General features: G+C 34.0%; 3 protein-coding genes across 3 annotated transcripts; 1 reads left to right on the top strand and 2 right to left on the bottom strand.

Annotated features, from left to right (window-relative positions):
• Window positions 1-34: 34 nt before the first annotated feature.
• Window positions 35-7740, bottom strand: LOC132707163 (GPI mannosyltransferase 4). The gene is made up of 3 exons (XM_060678888.1): window positions 7541-7740; window positions 6545-7484; window positions 35-2588 (listed from the first exon to the last, which is right to left on the bottom strand). Exons 1-3 carry the CDS (start codon window positions 7674-7676, stop codon window positions 1748-1750), a joined length of 1917 nt encoding a protein of 638 aa, XP_060534871.1. The 5' UTR covers window positions 7677-7740; the 3' UTR covers window positions 35-1747.
• Window positions 7741-8867: 1127 nt separating this feature from the next.
• LOC132707561 (glucoside xylosyltransferase 2) lies at window positions 8868-12928 on the top strand. The gene is made up of 2 exons (XM_060679464.1): window positions 8868-9900; window positions 10631-12928. Exons 1-2 carry the CDS (start codon window positions 8937-8939, stop codon window positions 10768-10770), a joined length of 1104 nt encoding a protein of 367 aa, XP_060535447.1. The 5' UTR covers window positions 8868-8936; the 3' UTR covers window positions 10771-12928.
• A 61-nt stretch (window positions 12929-12989) lies between these two features.
• LOC132707563 (BET1 homolog) lies at window positions 12990-15028 on the bottom strand. Its single transcript, XM_060679465.1, has one exon. The coding sequence runs from the start codon at window positions 14453-14455 to the stop codon at window positions 14123-14125; it is 333 nt and encodes a 110-aa protein (XP_060535448.1). The 5' UTR covers window positions 14456-15028; the 3' UTR covers window positions 12990-14122.
• Between the last annotated feature and the right edge of the window lie 842 nt (window positions 15029-15870).

Genomic DNA, 15870 nt, shown 5'->3' on the forward strand with positions numbered 1-15870 from the left:
CAAGAAGTAGGTTTGTTTTGTGAATTTTCGGCAAGTGTTTTTAAAGTTTGTCACATAAATATCGGATCGCTTACAGCAAATTTCAATTCATTAATTAAAGAGGACCCTATGGGTGAAAATTATGCCATAACTGGTATTTGTGAGAACTGATAGGTTTGTGAATAGGCGTGGATGTGCTTATTTTGTGTTTTAATTTGGGTTCCTCTTGCGTCAGTTGCTGATGAATCAAACTAACTGAAACTGGCTGGCTTTCTACTCAATGCCTGCTTATGTATTGTTTGAGGGGTTCGAAGCTAAAATCTGCAGAGCTACTTTTCGCAATTCTGAGGTATTAAAATGGACTACACAAAACAAAACAAAACAGACTACTGACTACTGACGACTAAAAATACGATTGTAACTTAGGAATGCTCTTGCTTAGTTCCTGTGTGTAGGGCTTAAAGCTTTTTTTGTCCTGATTAGTTGCTTTGGCAATTTTTTGAGGTTCTTGTTAGTTTTCACCCAAAAACACGAATGAAACTTGTGAATTTATGAACACGCGGATGTATTAAACTAAAATAACGTTATTAATAATGAATACATTGATTTTAAATTAACACTCTCATGTTAGGTTAGGTTCTATTCAACAACGTTTCCTCTTCACCTTTTACAGTGGATTAATGTCAAGCAATCACAACAGAAACTAGCACAAACATATGGCCACATTTATTATAAATCCAACAAATACAATGTATAATAAATTATTCATAAAAAAAAATGAAACCAAAAAACTTTCTTAGATTTAAAAAAAATGACAAAAGGAAAGTTTTAATGGAATCTTTTAGAATTTGGAAATGACGACTGGAATATCTAGAAAAAATTACAATTATTTACTTGAACGAAACGTGGTTCGACACTTATGATACCCCGGAAAAGGGTTGGTTTACTCAATTGATAAGTGTAAAACAAACGCGCCATCAAAAAGAGGTAAAAGAATAACTATTTTGCATGCTGGCTCTAAAGATGGTTGGATTCCAAATGGACTTTCTCTGTCTGCGAAAAGCATTAAAGATTCTTGTCTGGATTACCATGAAGACACCACCGCCGATTTATTTGAAAATTCATTTAAAAACCACGAAGTATGTTAAAATGCCAGAATATCCTGAAGACTCAGGTAGGAAAATTGCATTTTCTCCGTAAACGGAACCATTTTTCTTAAACGGACGGCATAACCAAAAAAGATGTTTTAACCTATGTAAGTTTAACGAAGCTAAAGACTGAGTTGGGAAGAAATGGCTTTCGGGATTTCTTGCAAAGCATACAGGGCTGTCTTCGAGAATGCCCCAAGGGCTATCATATGCGCGAATAAAATCTTTCAGCACATATTCAGTTTGCATGTTCCGTGAATTACCATCCCCGAGGATGTCAGAGGTGAAGAATGGGTAAAGTGTCAAGGTTGCACTAAAGTCGAATGTGCGGATTTTGAGAGTTTCCTCGGGGAAAACCCACAAAATTTAGATAAGTTAATAGTTAGAAGTAAGGCAAAATTAAAGAAAATATCCTGGGTAATATTCGGATCTATCTGCTGCGTTCTAATTCGTCGGCACCATTAGAAAATTAACGTAGGCTATGAACAAGAAATTTTAAGATCTCGCCGTATGACAGCTGACAGTTTTCGTATGACAGCTGACAGTTTTCGGATTGGAATTATTTACCCTTTATCAAAACAACGGATCGCCTCTCTTTGGTTTTTATTTACAATCGTTAGTTATTTGATCTCGAGCAACAAAAGCTGAAAGCTTTTAAGCACTTCCATTAAATAAGACCCCACCGGCAGACTACGGCATTCTTTGTAAAAGATCGACGTGAACTCGGTACATATGTTTGAAAGATCGGGAAAAGCTTCGACGCTCAGATGGGGCTGAAAATTTTCCAGTTCCACGTGATGAATCGATCGTTCGTTAAGAAGGAAACCCGCGCTATTTCTGAGGCTGCTGGGAATCAACAAATAAATCCTAAAATTTTTGACTGCCCGCTTGATCGTCGCCGATTTGATAACTTCAATTTTATCAATCAAAACGTCGAGGTCTTTCGATCCTTCTTCGTACAAATACGTGCGTTTGTTAACGGCGTATTTCAAGTTCCCCGAAGTGTACAGCTTATTGCTCGCCTTTTGCAGCAAAAACGACTCGGGCAACGGGTAAATATGACTAGTTAAAATATGAAATTCTGTACTGATAGGCGCGAGTCTTAAATCTTTTTCTAAATAAGACACCGCCGAATACACACCGCCTCCGTGCAAAAACCCAAAGAACAACGTACAAAGTACATTGACCAGGATCCACAGGCGAAAAAGTACAAATTGCCGGCTTTTTTTGACGTGAGTAGTCGGTGGTGCTCCTTCGGATATTTTCGCCAAGGCATCGTCCGGTTCCGGTAAAATCGTCTTACCATGAAGGTAGACCAACGGGAGAACGCTGGGTATCAAAAACCTCGGCTCCTGATGTGGGAATATAGACAGAAGCGAAACGGGCGCCAGAAATGAAGCCGTCATTAAGCATCTTATACTTCTAATAGATGGCAGTCGTTGAAAATTTCTTCTGAAGCACCTAAAATAATACACTACTACAGGATAAAGGCTTTAATAACGATAATAATAATAAACAGTAAAACAAAAACTTGCCGTCATCTCCAAAAACGAAAAATTCAAAATAGCCTCTTTTCTTAAAATCAAACAGACTTCTATAGATCACTCAAAAAGAATCCGGAAAACAAAGGAAAACCATCAAAAAGCTTTATTGAAGCAGAAACACAAAGCAACCACCAGTTGCATAGGAAATAATATTTACTGAACGAGATATATAATAACCTACTTAGCCAAGTGAAAAACACCTCGAAATGATAGTATTTAAAATTTCTGGCACAAAAAACCAGCCACATCCCCAGCCAGTTTAATAGGGCTCTCTGAAACCCAGAAATCCGCCTCTCAGAAGTGGACAAAATTTTATAGGCAATATGGGAAAAACTATATACATATTTGAAGACCAACAACATCCTCAGCGGGGAACAAAAATATGCAAAAAAAATGAGCTACACAGAGCAAATAATGATCGATAATAAGAGCAAATACGTACGTATATATAGATTACCAAAACGCATTTCACTCAGCTCTTTACAGCTGTCATGATAGAATTCCTGAAAAATAGCTTGAAGGAATGCAATACACTGTAAATCAGACAATAATTGAAACTGAATCGATAAACATGAAAGGAGGATTTTTTTAATGAGATTTGCAAATTATCACATAGCTAAACCGCACCGGATATGGACGCCCTAAAACAGTACGCTCCAAATAAGCAACAAGTAGTAAAAGTTTTGCACCGGTGGAGTACGTAAGGATATTGGAATATCGTTCGGAATGAAAGAATGCCAAACTGCAACGGTTGGGTTTCTTGGGTTTTGAGACCAGAAAAAAGTCGAGATTTTTCAACACCATTTTTGCGGATGCGGAACTAAATAGCCATATCTTCGATTGTATCACAGACAAACTAGTCGGGAAAGCAGAGTTAATAGTAGGAAACCGATCAGAATTGACAGATTGGTTAAGCATAAAAGACGTTCTTATTCAATGCTTCGCCGATAGGAGAAATTTAGATTGTCTAGTTCAGGAATTAACTAGAACAAGACCGTTCAAAAACGAACATTTAGTTGAATTCGGTGGTAGGCTACAACTTTTAAAGAGTAGTGTAATACAGCGGATTAGTAACTCAGAAAACTTAGATCAAAATGAAAAACTATTCCATGTAAATTATTACAACAAAATCGCGCTCAATACATTCATAGCTGGACGCACCGGGACGCTCAAAAACAACGTGCATTTAAAACAACCACATTCATTAGAAGAAACCATTGCCAAATGCCCAATTTTCAACAAAGTAATTCAAAACAATTCCAAATACCCAACTTCCAACAAAACAACGCAAGACAATTCCAAACACCAAATTTTCAGCAATTCAACACGAAACAACATTTTCAACCATTTCAACAATTCCAAAATATGCCGAATTTAAATAGATTTCAGCCTAGAAAAAATCCCAACTCAAATTTCATGCCAAACAATTTTAATAATTTTTCAAATCCAAACAAATATCAAAATCAATTCCAAAAACCACAATTTCCATCTCAATCGATAAATATTCAACCGAGGCAAATACCTCAAAGACGATTTCCAACAAATCGGAAGTTCCCGGAGCCCAAACCCAATCAAATATCACCCAACCAACTTCCTAAACCGACACCAAAGTCAGGTATCTCAAGACAAACACATAATTCATTTACAAGACAACCGATAAGACAAAATTATTTTACTAACAACAATCCACCCCCGAATTTTACCGCGGAAGAAGTGTTTAACCAAGAATGCGATGAAAACACGAGTAGTTCACGATCGATATTACGTCCAACCATCGCTGAAAAATATTTTCCAAATTGCATTTATCATAAAAGTAATGAAATAAAGACAGCTGTAGAAGTCAAAATACTAGATTTCAAGCTAGCATACAAGCATTTTCTGAATTTAAGATCGATTATCGAATAGAGTTTAACCTATTTGAGTTTCATGACTTTTTGACGGAGTAATAGGCTTAACTGATTTAATTAATATGAATCTGAACAACAAACTTAATAAACAAAAAGCTAATAGGATTTAACAACAAATTTCCATTCAAATATAGAAAACAACCAGACGCAAACTTTACTCTAACAATAAATCCCCATGAAACATATTTAAAGAAAATACCAGTAAGTGAAAGCAAAGTCCAACACGTGCAAAAATGTTCTTACTCCTGAGCCAGTATTATCCTATAAGGACTTAACAAAGAAGTTTTAAGTAACAACCGACGCATCAAGATATGCCATCTCAGGAATTTTATCCCAGAACGGACACCCAATATGATACGCATCAAGAACGCTGAACCCGGTAGAAATAAATACTCGACAACTGAACAGGAACTCTTAGCAATTGTTTGGAGATGTAAATATTATAGACTTTATTTACTGAGACAAAATTTCATTATTTACACGGATGATAAACCCCTACAGTGGCTAATGTCAAAGTCAAATTCGCGACTCGTTAAATGGAGACTTAAACTTGAGGAGTATGAGTAAGAAATTAAAAACAAAAATGGTAAAAACAACCAAGCAACGGACGCTTTGTCCACGATATCCAATAGATATGAACGCTAGTGAAACTAACTCGATATTTAACAACTTAGGAGACACGGATGCAATTATAGGTCATTTAAATCCTCATTTGATCTAAATGTTAACGCTATAATTTCTTCTTATTATTTTATTTATTTAAATAAAAATTAATTAAAAAAATAAATAAATAAAAAATTTCTTCTTATGTTCAATCGCATAAAGAAAACTGAAGTAAATTGTACGAATAAATAAAGGAATTAAATGAAAAAACGAAGAAGGCATTATTTCAAAAAGAAACGAAAATCGCGAAGAACCACCAGACTTTAGTGATCAAAAATATACTTTTATTAAAACAAAATTTAGAAGCAAAGGGAAAATAAATTAATAACACCAAAGACCAGCTATCATAAAAGTAGTGCAAGGAAGCCAAAGGCTAATAAAAATCTATTCTTTCAGGAAACCAATGAAGATCAAAAAGTTGACTCGTAGCAGTTCTAACCGAACGAATAGTAACGACAGACGTACAAATTACCAAACTCGTAAATCCTATACTTCCTATTCAGATAGGTAACGCAAAGTTAATAAGCATAGAGAACGCATTCAGGATAATTAAAGATAAGTTTAATGTTAAAAATATAACTAATAATATTTCTTATTATGGACTTGCCGAAAATTTACTTTTAAGAACTGAATATTTAATACAAATTACGGTGGAAAAACGAGGCCTAATTAACGCGGTTGGTAAAATAAATAAATGGCTATTTGGAACTCTCGACGCTGACGAGGGAAGTTATTATAAAGCAGCAATAAATACACTTGAGGAAAACCAAAATAATTTAGCCAAAGAATTAAAACTACAAGTATCTTTTTCAAAGGGCATAATCAATAACTATAATAAAACTATTGTGAAATTAAATGAAAATCAACGAAAACTACAATTAAACTTAGACTGGCAAAATATTATGTTTCTAGATAACCTAGAAGACGCTATTATGTTTGCAAAAGTTAATGCGCAATCTTTCAAGAAAATCAAATTCCACAATTTAAAAGTATTTTATCTTTTTATCAGATTTTGGGAACTCAGGTAAATTTTGTTGACTCGAAACTGATCTTTGCGGTCCATGTACAAATTTTAAGATCCAAAATATTTTTCTTTTAGCATATTTTCCCAACAATCCAAAATCAATCAATTTTTATACCCCAATACCCTTATATGGCACAAGCGGAGAAGAAGAAGACAGAAGAAATCTATTTTTTCTCTATGTTGCCTTATTAAACTACTTATTTTTGATGGCATTTCCAACGCATTCCAACCAAAGTTCAAAAATCATCATTGAAATAGCAAATAATAAACGGTACTTACAAAAAAACGTATTCTGCGATCTTGCAAAGTGCGACGATCCCCAGGACGTTGAATAACAGGGGGACATTTACTAAAAAATGTAAAAATCTCGGGTGTAACCCGTGCTCCGCCAAATTTTGACTATTTGAGTTGTATTTCAGAAAATTGACCGGGGTGACCACAAAATTATTAATAGAGACGTCTAGTACGCCGATTTCTCCCCAGGTGATGTAGCCGTAATAAAACGAATCCACTAGGATGAAGAATATAAACGTGGGCAAACAGCACAAGGCAAAAAATAAAATTCTCGTGTGGAACTGCATGAATATGGTCGATTTGCTCCCGAAACCGCGATATATCCAGAAGAAAACGGGCATGACGGCAAAAGCTAGAAAGGTGGGCCTGTTGAAAAAGCCGATCACAGTAACAGTGCTTATAATTAAACAATTCCGGTATGAATCGGAAGTTAAGTAGAGCTTCAACTTGTGGAACTTGGCCTTTTCCTGCAAGGTTTCACTTTTGTCGTATCTATAGTTGATATACTCTCTTTTGCGCGACAAAATATTTGAAAATGTTAGACTTTCGCTTACGAAATATAACAATGCTGAGAATAAAACCATTTCGAAGGTATTGGAAAACGTCCTGCAACCATAAACGAGAATCACGTACGAACTGCTCATAATTAAAAATCTAGCCTTGTACGGTTCGTTATTGTTCAAGCAAATCTTGTACAAGCAATAATCCACCACAAACGATAAGGCGCACATTAAAAATCGCGGAACGACTAGCAGAAAATAGGGCTGGATTACATTCAACGATAAATGTTTCATCGTCAGGTTGTTTACGTCCCTGAGAAAGATGTAACCCATTCCAATTGTAAAGTAGGGAATCACCATACTCCGAATCGGCAAAGTGGCGTTGAACTCCCAGGGAGGGTTATTTTCAACATCAAAAATTTTTCCTTAAACAGAAACAATTTGCCTTCGCATAAGCTACATATCTGAACTTCTGATTCACCTATTAAAACTTCGAGAGACTGAAAATATTCGTCAGGATGTATGTATCCCGTTTGCGGCACCATTACCAAAAAAACCCTCAGGGCCGCAAAAAACAAATACCAGTGTCGAAACCATCGCAATTCTTCGTACTTCATGGAGACAATTGGGATTTCCCTGAACCATTTACTCTAGTAGATTTGTATCGTTTTCGAGGTTAGTTGTTCGCTTCTTCTTCCTTTACATACTTTGTAGCTAACTTACGCGGGACTAATGGCACCTCTTACGCATTTCACCCTTATGCAACCTAATTCCTTGTTAACAGATTATAAATCAAATAGAAAATAAATAAACTAAGATTTAACAAACAAACACAACTCGACCCTGAATGTTTCCAAAGGGGTCCGTTTTGCTTTGTGCCAAGGGTGCCAATCTCTCATATACTAAATCAACTAAAAATTTAGGTATAGAAAACGAAAATATATTAAGTTTTAAGCCCGGCATAAATAACTATTTATTCCTCTAAAAGTTAGATTTCCAGACATCTTAATTTTATCTTATTTTAAGCATGGTATGTGGAATATGGTCCGTGTTTAGACAGTATTGATTTTAAGAGAATAGAGATAAAAGTGTCGTCAAACTGCATTCGCTTTCCAATTTTGTGCATATCAACTGTTCCGCAATAAAACTTTACCTTCAAACCAATTACTGAAATATTTAACGACCATAGAAACGACTTCTTCAGTATATAATGAATGAAATAAAGAAAAAACGTAATTTTTTATCAAGTGCGCAAGCTTAAGGACTAACGTAATAAACAATGTCAAAATAAGCAATGCGAAGTCCCCACTATGGCTACGCTAAAGATATGAATACTAGTCAAAATTACTCGAAATATAAAAATAAAATCTCTGTAAATACAATGAGAATAACTCTTTAAATAAATGGAAATATCCAGTCCTTCACCACAGTCATTCCTCTGCCATTAATAGCCACAGTTTACACCACATGCTTACACACACAGTTACACACTTTGCTTTTAAAATATATGCTCAGGGAATTCGCCCATTACCGACGGCCATCGAGGAATTTTTCGATTGGGCATAAACCAATACGTATACACCTGCACTACTATTACCAACGCTTTCACTCTGGTTGCAAAAAGGGACTTTGACCGAAATAAAAAAACAACGAAGTCTACCTGGAGCGAACGGAGATTAAACCACCATGCGCAATGCTTTAATTTAATTGGTTTTGATCAATTTTTGGCCGTAGCCCCTGGATCACCCGGGCGATTTTTTATCTTTTGTCAATTGCATTATCTCAGTATAAATTGTGGAAGAGGAAATTGTTTCCAACCATACGTCAACAAATAACTCTAAATAAACAAAAATAATGTAGACAAATAATAGCTAACTATGAGACTTTATCTGTATCTCCATTTAGGCATCATTTTGTCCATTATTTTAGTAATATTTTTGCTGTACAATATTAAACAAATCAATCAAAACGAATTACCGCTCGCGGAAAATTTAACGAGGAATGGAAAACCTTCTGAAGACATCGTATTAAAGGGAAACGATATCGTGGTCGCGGTGGTGGCTTGCGGAGATCGATTGCACGAGACTTTGATGATGCTCAAATCGGCGCTGATGTTTACGAGGAAAAAGATAAATTTTATTGTTTTGGCGGAGGACGCGTTGATAGAAAGTTTCGAGGAAAAGTTGAGGGAGTGGCAATCATTTTTAAACGCCTCTTTCTCATTTAAAATCTTACCGCTACATTTTCCGAAGAAAAACGCGAGCGATTGGAAGAGTTTATTCAAGCCTTGCGCCGCCCAAAGGTTATTTTTACCCACTGTTTTGAGGAACATCGATTCGATATTATATGTAGATACGGACACGTTATTTTTGACTCCCGTCGAGGACGTCTGGTCATATTTCGGCAAGTTTAATAGGAGCCAAATGGCAGCACTGGCGCCAGAGCACGAGGACCCTAACGTTGGTTGGTACAATCGCTTCGCGAAGCACCCATATTACGGTAAACTCGGCGTGAATTCGGGAGTGATGCTCATGAACCTCACCCGAATGAGGACCTTCCAGTGGGAAGAATATGTGGTTCCTATTTATAAGAAATACAAACTTCACATAACATGGGGAGACCAAGACATAATAAACATTATTTTTCATTACCACCCAGATAAACTGTATGTTTATTCCTGCAGGTATAATTACAGGCCGGATCATTGCATGTACACGAGCATTTGCAAAAGTGCTGAGAGAAAAGGCGTGGCAGTTTTGCACGGTTCTAGAGGATTTTTCCATTCCTTAAAGCAGCCCGTTTTCCAAGCAGTTTATCGAGCTTTCGAAGAATTCCAGTTAGGTAAAAAAAATTATTTAAATTATGTTTTATGTAAGGACAAATATTAATATTAAATATTAAGTTGGACATTTTTAAAGTGAAATGTAAATATCATTAAAATTAAAAATACATATAATAACATATTTATAGTGTATTGTGAGGATGGCTTTATTTGTTAAACTGCGCAGATATTAGTGTTTTATCCATGTTAATGTTTTTCATTATTGTAATGTATTGTATATTTCAATCATGAATGAGTATTAATTATTATTGACATTATAAATATAATGTTGACGTTTTAACAGTAAATTTATAAATATTTTGCTACATTAATAATGTAATCTGAAAAACATTCCCAAAGATCCTTATTTAATAAATTTTTTAGAAGTAAATTTTATATGTTGTGATGTTGCAAAATATTATCTAGCGACTATGCAAGCAATCTAAATCAATCTACTCAGGGCAGCGCTGATTTTGTTTTTTTTTTTATATTTAAAAGTTAATTTTTTTGATAGTTATAAAAATGTTAACTTTACTTTGTACCAAGAGATACTCAGCTGAATAAAAATATTGTTAATGCTAAAACAAAAATGTTCAAGTTAAAATTAAAAGTACTTTTTCTTATTTCACTCAACCAAAGTTATTGTTTGTATTTTCTCATTTCAGTTAAACCAAAATGTTATTTCTTAACAAACAATATTAAAGTTTAGGTCCCATTTATAATTGAAATTCTTTGTTTTTCCAATTTCAGGTGGTGATATCTACAACGAATTTTATCAGCCCTTAAAATTGTATTTGGATTTGGCAGAAAATACGAAGTGCGGAGTGGTGAGAGACATTTTTCTCAAAAATATTAACAAATACCTAGATCTGCGGTTAACCTCGAAATAATTGCTCGCGTTTCGTAGACATTGTTATTCGCGCCATGTTCGCGGCGACTATGGACGTTTTTCAAAATGTATTCTCGGTGATATGACTGTACAAATTACTCGATAATCTCACTAGTTGCTAGGTGCATATTCATTTTTATGAATATACGAAACTGTCTGTCCAATTGGTTTAACTCAGTTAAATTAGAAAGATTTAAAAGAATTTTATGATGAATTGTTTTTGAAAAATTTGAAAAATCATAAAGAGTTTATGTGTGTAGAGGTAATTTTGTCTATAATGCGCAGGTGACCTTGGAATTGGTACATTGTGATTTTGAAATTTTCTTATAGACACCATATTGAATATTTTAATTATTAGATAGAGCATACAAAATGCTTTTAAACGATTTATCGCTTAATGCATTTATCACCACTTTTTTAAAGGTCTATTCAAAATTGAAAAATCAATAACATAAAAAATTTCAAACAAAATTTATTTACTTACCAATCACTTTGGACGAAATAAACAAATAATAATTTAAATTTTTTAAATTACACATTGTTGATAGTAATATTTATATTTTAAGGTTAATTGTTTGAAATGCTTCTAAAATTACCTAACGTAATTGATGTTCGAAAATTACGTTGGTACGCATAGTTTTCGATGTACTTCCAAAAGTAAAAGTCGGGAGGAGCTGGATGTGGCAATCGTGCAGGCCAGGAAAATGTGTCAAATCTAATTGATGTGTTCCCAAAATTCCCACGCACATATAAGATCTTATTTGGCTGCCATCTTTCAATTGAGCTATTTAAATTTTAATTTTAATTTAAATTTCTCGATTATTATTCACAAAATGTAACACTTTAACATGTCGAACTCACTTTCAAAAGAAAAATTTCTTTCCAAATTTTAAATAAGTTGAAAGTGTACCTAATTAACTTTTGTATTGTAACGGAAGTTAAACTGTCAATAAAAACATTTATTTTTCCAACACCCACTATGTTTATAGTAGCAATTGTACTGTCAAAATTTTTATTTTTCTGTCTGTTGAGCATGGCCCGCTATAAAAAAAATCAAATTTTGTTTTTGTGAGCCTAAGAAACATCATTTAAAGGCATTTTTTGTGCCCTATCATGAGAATATTCAATATGCAAATCTCGAATTGTTGTTTACTTTTATATACAAATAGCGAACTATCAACTTTTTATATTTCCTCAAACTTCTCACTATGGAATCATCTTGCGGCCAGATTTAACTTTTTCATAAGATTCTTTAAAACTTTTCTGATCTAACCAACCCTATATCTCCTATGGTTTCCCTTATATGGGACACGCTGCATAATAATTAAAACGTTATTTGTGAATTTAAGTATGAAATATAAATTGTTGTATCCGTTTTTAACATTCTTTTATTTATTTATAATTAAATTCACTACAATATTGACACGCAAGTTATAAACAAACATTTTGTTTTTTGGTGACGACCTACTTCACAGCCACCTAAGATATAAATTATATATTCTAGAATATTATTTTATTTTTGAATGTTTCCTTTATGTTATGTTTATCTCAAAAACTTGGATTTAGATAAAAAATATATATCTTTTATTTGTGGATGATTTCTGCAACACTCTGTATCTATAAAAATATAGCTTGCATATAGCTTACTGTTTTTTGGACAACTTTTGTATTTGACGTAGTAATGTAACTGTATAAAAAATGATAGCTGCAGTAAATTCTAGTTGAAAATAAATGTGAAAACTTACCACTCAATCAACAGCGACTAGCGACTATTGCAGCAATAATCACAAATCACCTCGCGTTAAATTATAACGCTTGATAAGTGTTTTTAAAACCGCAGAAAAGGGTGTGCGCTTAATACTACAGGATAAGGAAGGTAACTACATTGCTTGGATCAACGGCCATCATGTACTCATACGTGATTTGTGGAATTTTGGGTAATTAGTGCCTAGAAAAACGAATTTTTGGAATACGTGCGCTGTACTATTTTGCATTTAAATGTTTAAATAAGCATTGTAACTAAAGTTGTAATCCCGGTTGGCCCGATTCAATTTTCACATGAATCTCTTCATGTATTTTTAGCCGTCAATTTTTTTTGTGGTGAACACAATGCGGTTTTTTCGAGCAAGATTGGATTGATTATTCTGGTGGAATTTTGTTTTTAAAAGTTTTTTTAATTTTGATAGAATAAACTTTACTTAATGTTTGTTGATATTAATTGACTACACTTTATGCAATTTTTGTGACCACTCATATATGAACTTGTGGGTGTGTAGGAGAAAACTAATTTCTTTACAATTTTGCAATTCTCTTGCATATACGGTTAATGGCATCGTGTCCGCCGAGCTCTAGCAGTAAGTACGAGTTTTGGAATACGTATGACAGCTTGTAAAAATACAGGGGACCCTTTTGTTTTGTCTACTATGACCCACTCATTTTCTGGGACTGTAATTATTTTGCAATTAAATTATCAAATAAACATTTTTATTCGACCTACCTTCAAATAAAAAGCTCTGCAAAAATTACAAAGGGCAAAACGGTCTGGCCTGGCCTCCAGTCCTTTTTAAATAAGGCACTTGACTTAAGGGAAGTCACAATTCACCGGAAAGACTGTCCGAATAATCTGTGAGTTGGCCATAGAATAAGACACGACTGTCTTTGATAATTTTTTCTTGGTTTAATTTTTTTAATATTGCAGGAAATTTGTTTCGAATTGGTTAGGCAACCTTTTGCATTTTAAATGAAAAGGGTGCATTTTATTTATAACGAAAATTTAAATGGCGATAAATATTCTACGAGAAACCGTTACCAGCTTTAGAGAAAAAATCCTTAGCGGTGAGCGTTAAACTCTGGTATCAATTAGATGATAAACATCCGCGGTCCATCGATTTGACGCCACTTAAATTTTATTGTATAATATATTTTATTTATAAAAAATTGTTTTGTAATCGAATTTAAAACGTGATCTTCTGCGAAGTGCAAATTGCACCAACACAATTTTGTGGACGGTAAACTAACGAGATGGTTTCATGGATGACACTTGGAACCTACCTTAACTCCAAATGTTCAACGTTGTTTCTAAATTACATCTCATTAAACTATTAATGAATTGCTTGGGTGAAAAGTCCTGTTAAATTCAGTAGCTCAAAAGCCTAATATTTGTTGGGTAAATTTGGCCCATCTCGCTATATTGTTTCGAGAATTGTTTCATTTTAAGAGTTTTTTTAATGTACAGCACACCCTTCCATTTAAAAAAATATATCTAACAACTTTATTAATAAGGCATTTTCAATTACAAAACAATAAATTAGGTTATACAGATATTGGAAGTTAACCATTTAATTTTATAGAAACTACCTAAATTTCAGGACCAGGTACAATATAAAAAACACAACAAACGAAAAAATAAACAAATATAAAACTATATAATTGTGAGATCCTCTGGACAGCTTTTTCACTCGGTTCATCGTTTTCCCGAGAAACCCGCCAGTCCGATCCAGATCATCATCGACGTCCCTTAGGAGTTTGTCTTGATACTTCACTTCATTGCCAATATCTATGCTTAAAGATTTGAGCACTCCGATTTTTTCTGCGAGTTCCTGTTCCATCCGTTCATTTTCGCCTTCGATTTCATTAGAACTCTGCGGTAACGGTTCATAATAATTTCCAGCGTGCGCTCTTCGCATTTTCGACGAGGCCAGCGTGTTTAATTAAAGCCGCTTTTTAACAAATGAAACAATCCTTACATCAATTGCACAAATTGCTAAACAAAAATGTTGACGTGTCCTTTGAGGCTATGTTCTTGATTTGACAGATATCTTCTCTTAAAATTCGCCGCGAAATGCCCGAAATGAAAATCAACTACAGGTCAATGGTTATCCTCTCACTTTTATGGGCACAACACATCAGTGCAAAAAATGTGTGTATAGTTCAGTTTTTTTGACCACTGCATCATAATTTTGAGTGAAATTGGTACATTGCAAGCGAAGCCTGTGGGCAGCTGTGATTTTTTTATGGAAAATGCTATTCTTTGACTTTTACTTGCTTTTACCTACTGATCAAACCGTTTAGTTAAAATGTCTATCTAAAGGAAAAGTGGACCTGGACTTTTCTTAAGACACATCCTCGCTATTACATACATTTTGAGGCCTGGTACGTAAAAAACATTGAAATAAGGTTGTACGATGCTTAGGTACCCTAAGGAGTTCACGACTACAAGTTAGCCTGTTATGGGTATGGACTCCTCTAACCAACTTTTCATATAAATAGATAGGATCGCGATGGAGTATAATTTTATATAAAAAACGGCAAAAATTAATTTCACAAACACAAAACTTTGATGCTTCGCCCGCCAATACGACACTATGAACGCGATTTGCAAGTATGGATATCCCTAAAACTTTATAGCACACGAGCTTAGGTTAGATACTAACGCACTCATACTATTCGATTTATGACAGCACATCAAAAGTGGTAAAAAGGAATACATATTTGTCCGCCGTATAATCGAGGAAATTGGGTTTTTGAGGGTATTGAGCTAGGATTAGTGGATACTGTTAGAATATATTGTCATTCTGTTTGTATTTTTTACTTACAAAAAAAAACTTTCATTTATATAACACGTAATTTTCTTTTAGCTTTTCTTAATCTACTTGTCATAGAGTACAAAAAAAAGTGCCCCAACACAAAAACCCAACTAATTTTTGCTAGTTCAGTTAATCTGCAAATCTTCCTTTTTTAATAACACGACTATTTGTTGCCAATATTTTGCGTGTAAATCGGCGCAAGACGTTTGTTTTAATGAACTTATCAATTTAAACAGTATAACACATGGAAATAAAGTCAAAATAAAGAAAAATGATTTTTAAAGATGTAAATAAAGGTACATGGGATACTAAATATCAGGAAAAATCTAATTGAAAAAAATGGTCAGGAAGCAACTGTAGAACTTGCTATAAACAGAATTACAGATGAATTTGTGTAACAAATTCTACGTATTGCAAAATTTAATCGAGAAAGAACTATTATAAAACAAGCCAACAAACAATTTGTTTAAAAAACTGTATTTCAATATTTAACCTAAAACTCGAGTGAAGATAGG

This window comes from Cylas formicarius, unplaced genomic scaffold (genome assembly GCF_029955315.1).
Source record: "Cylas formicarius isolate icCylForm1 unplaced genomic scaffold, icCylForm1.1 PGA_scaffold_9__14_contigs__length_23061073, whole genome shotgun sequence".
Lineage (NCBI taxonomy): Eukaryota > Metazoa > Arthropoda > Insecta > Coleoptera > Brentidae > Cylas > Cylas formicarius.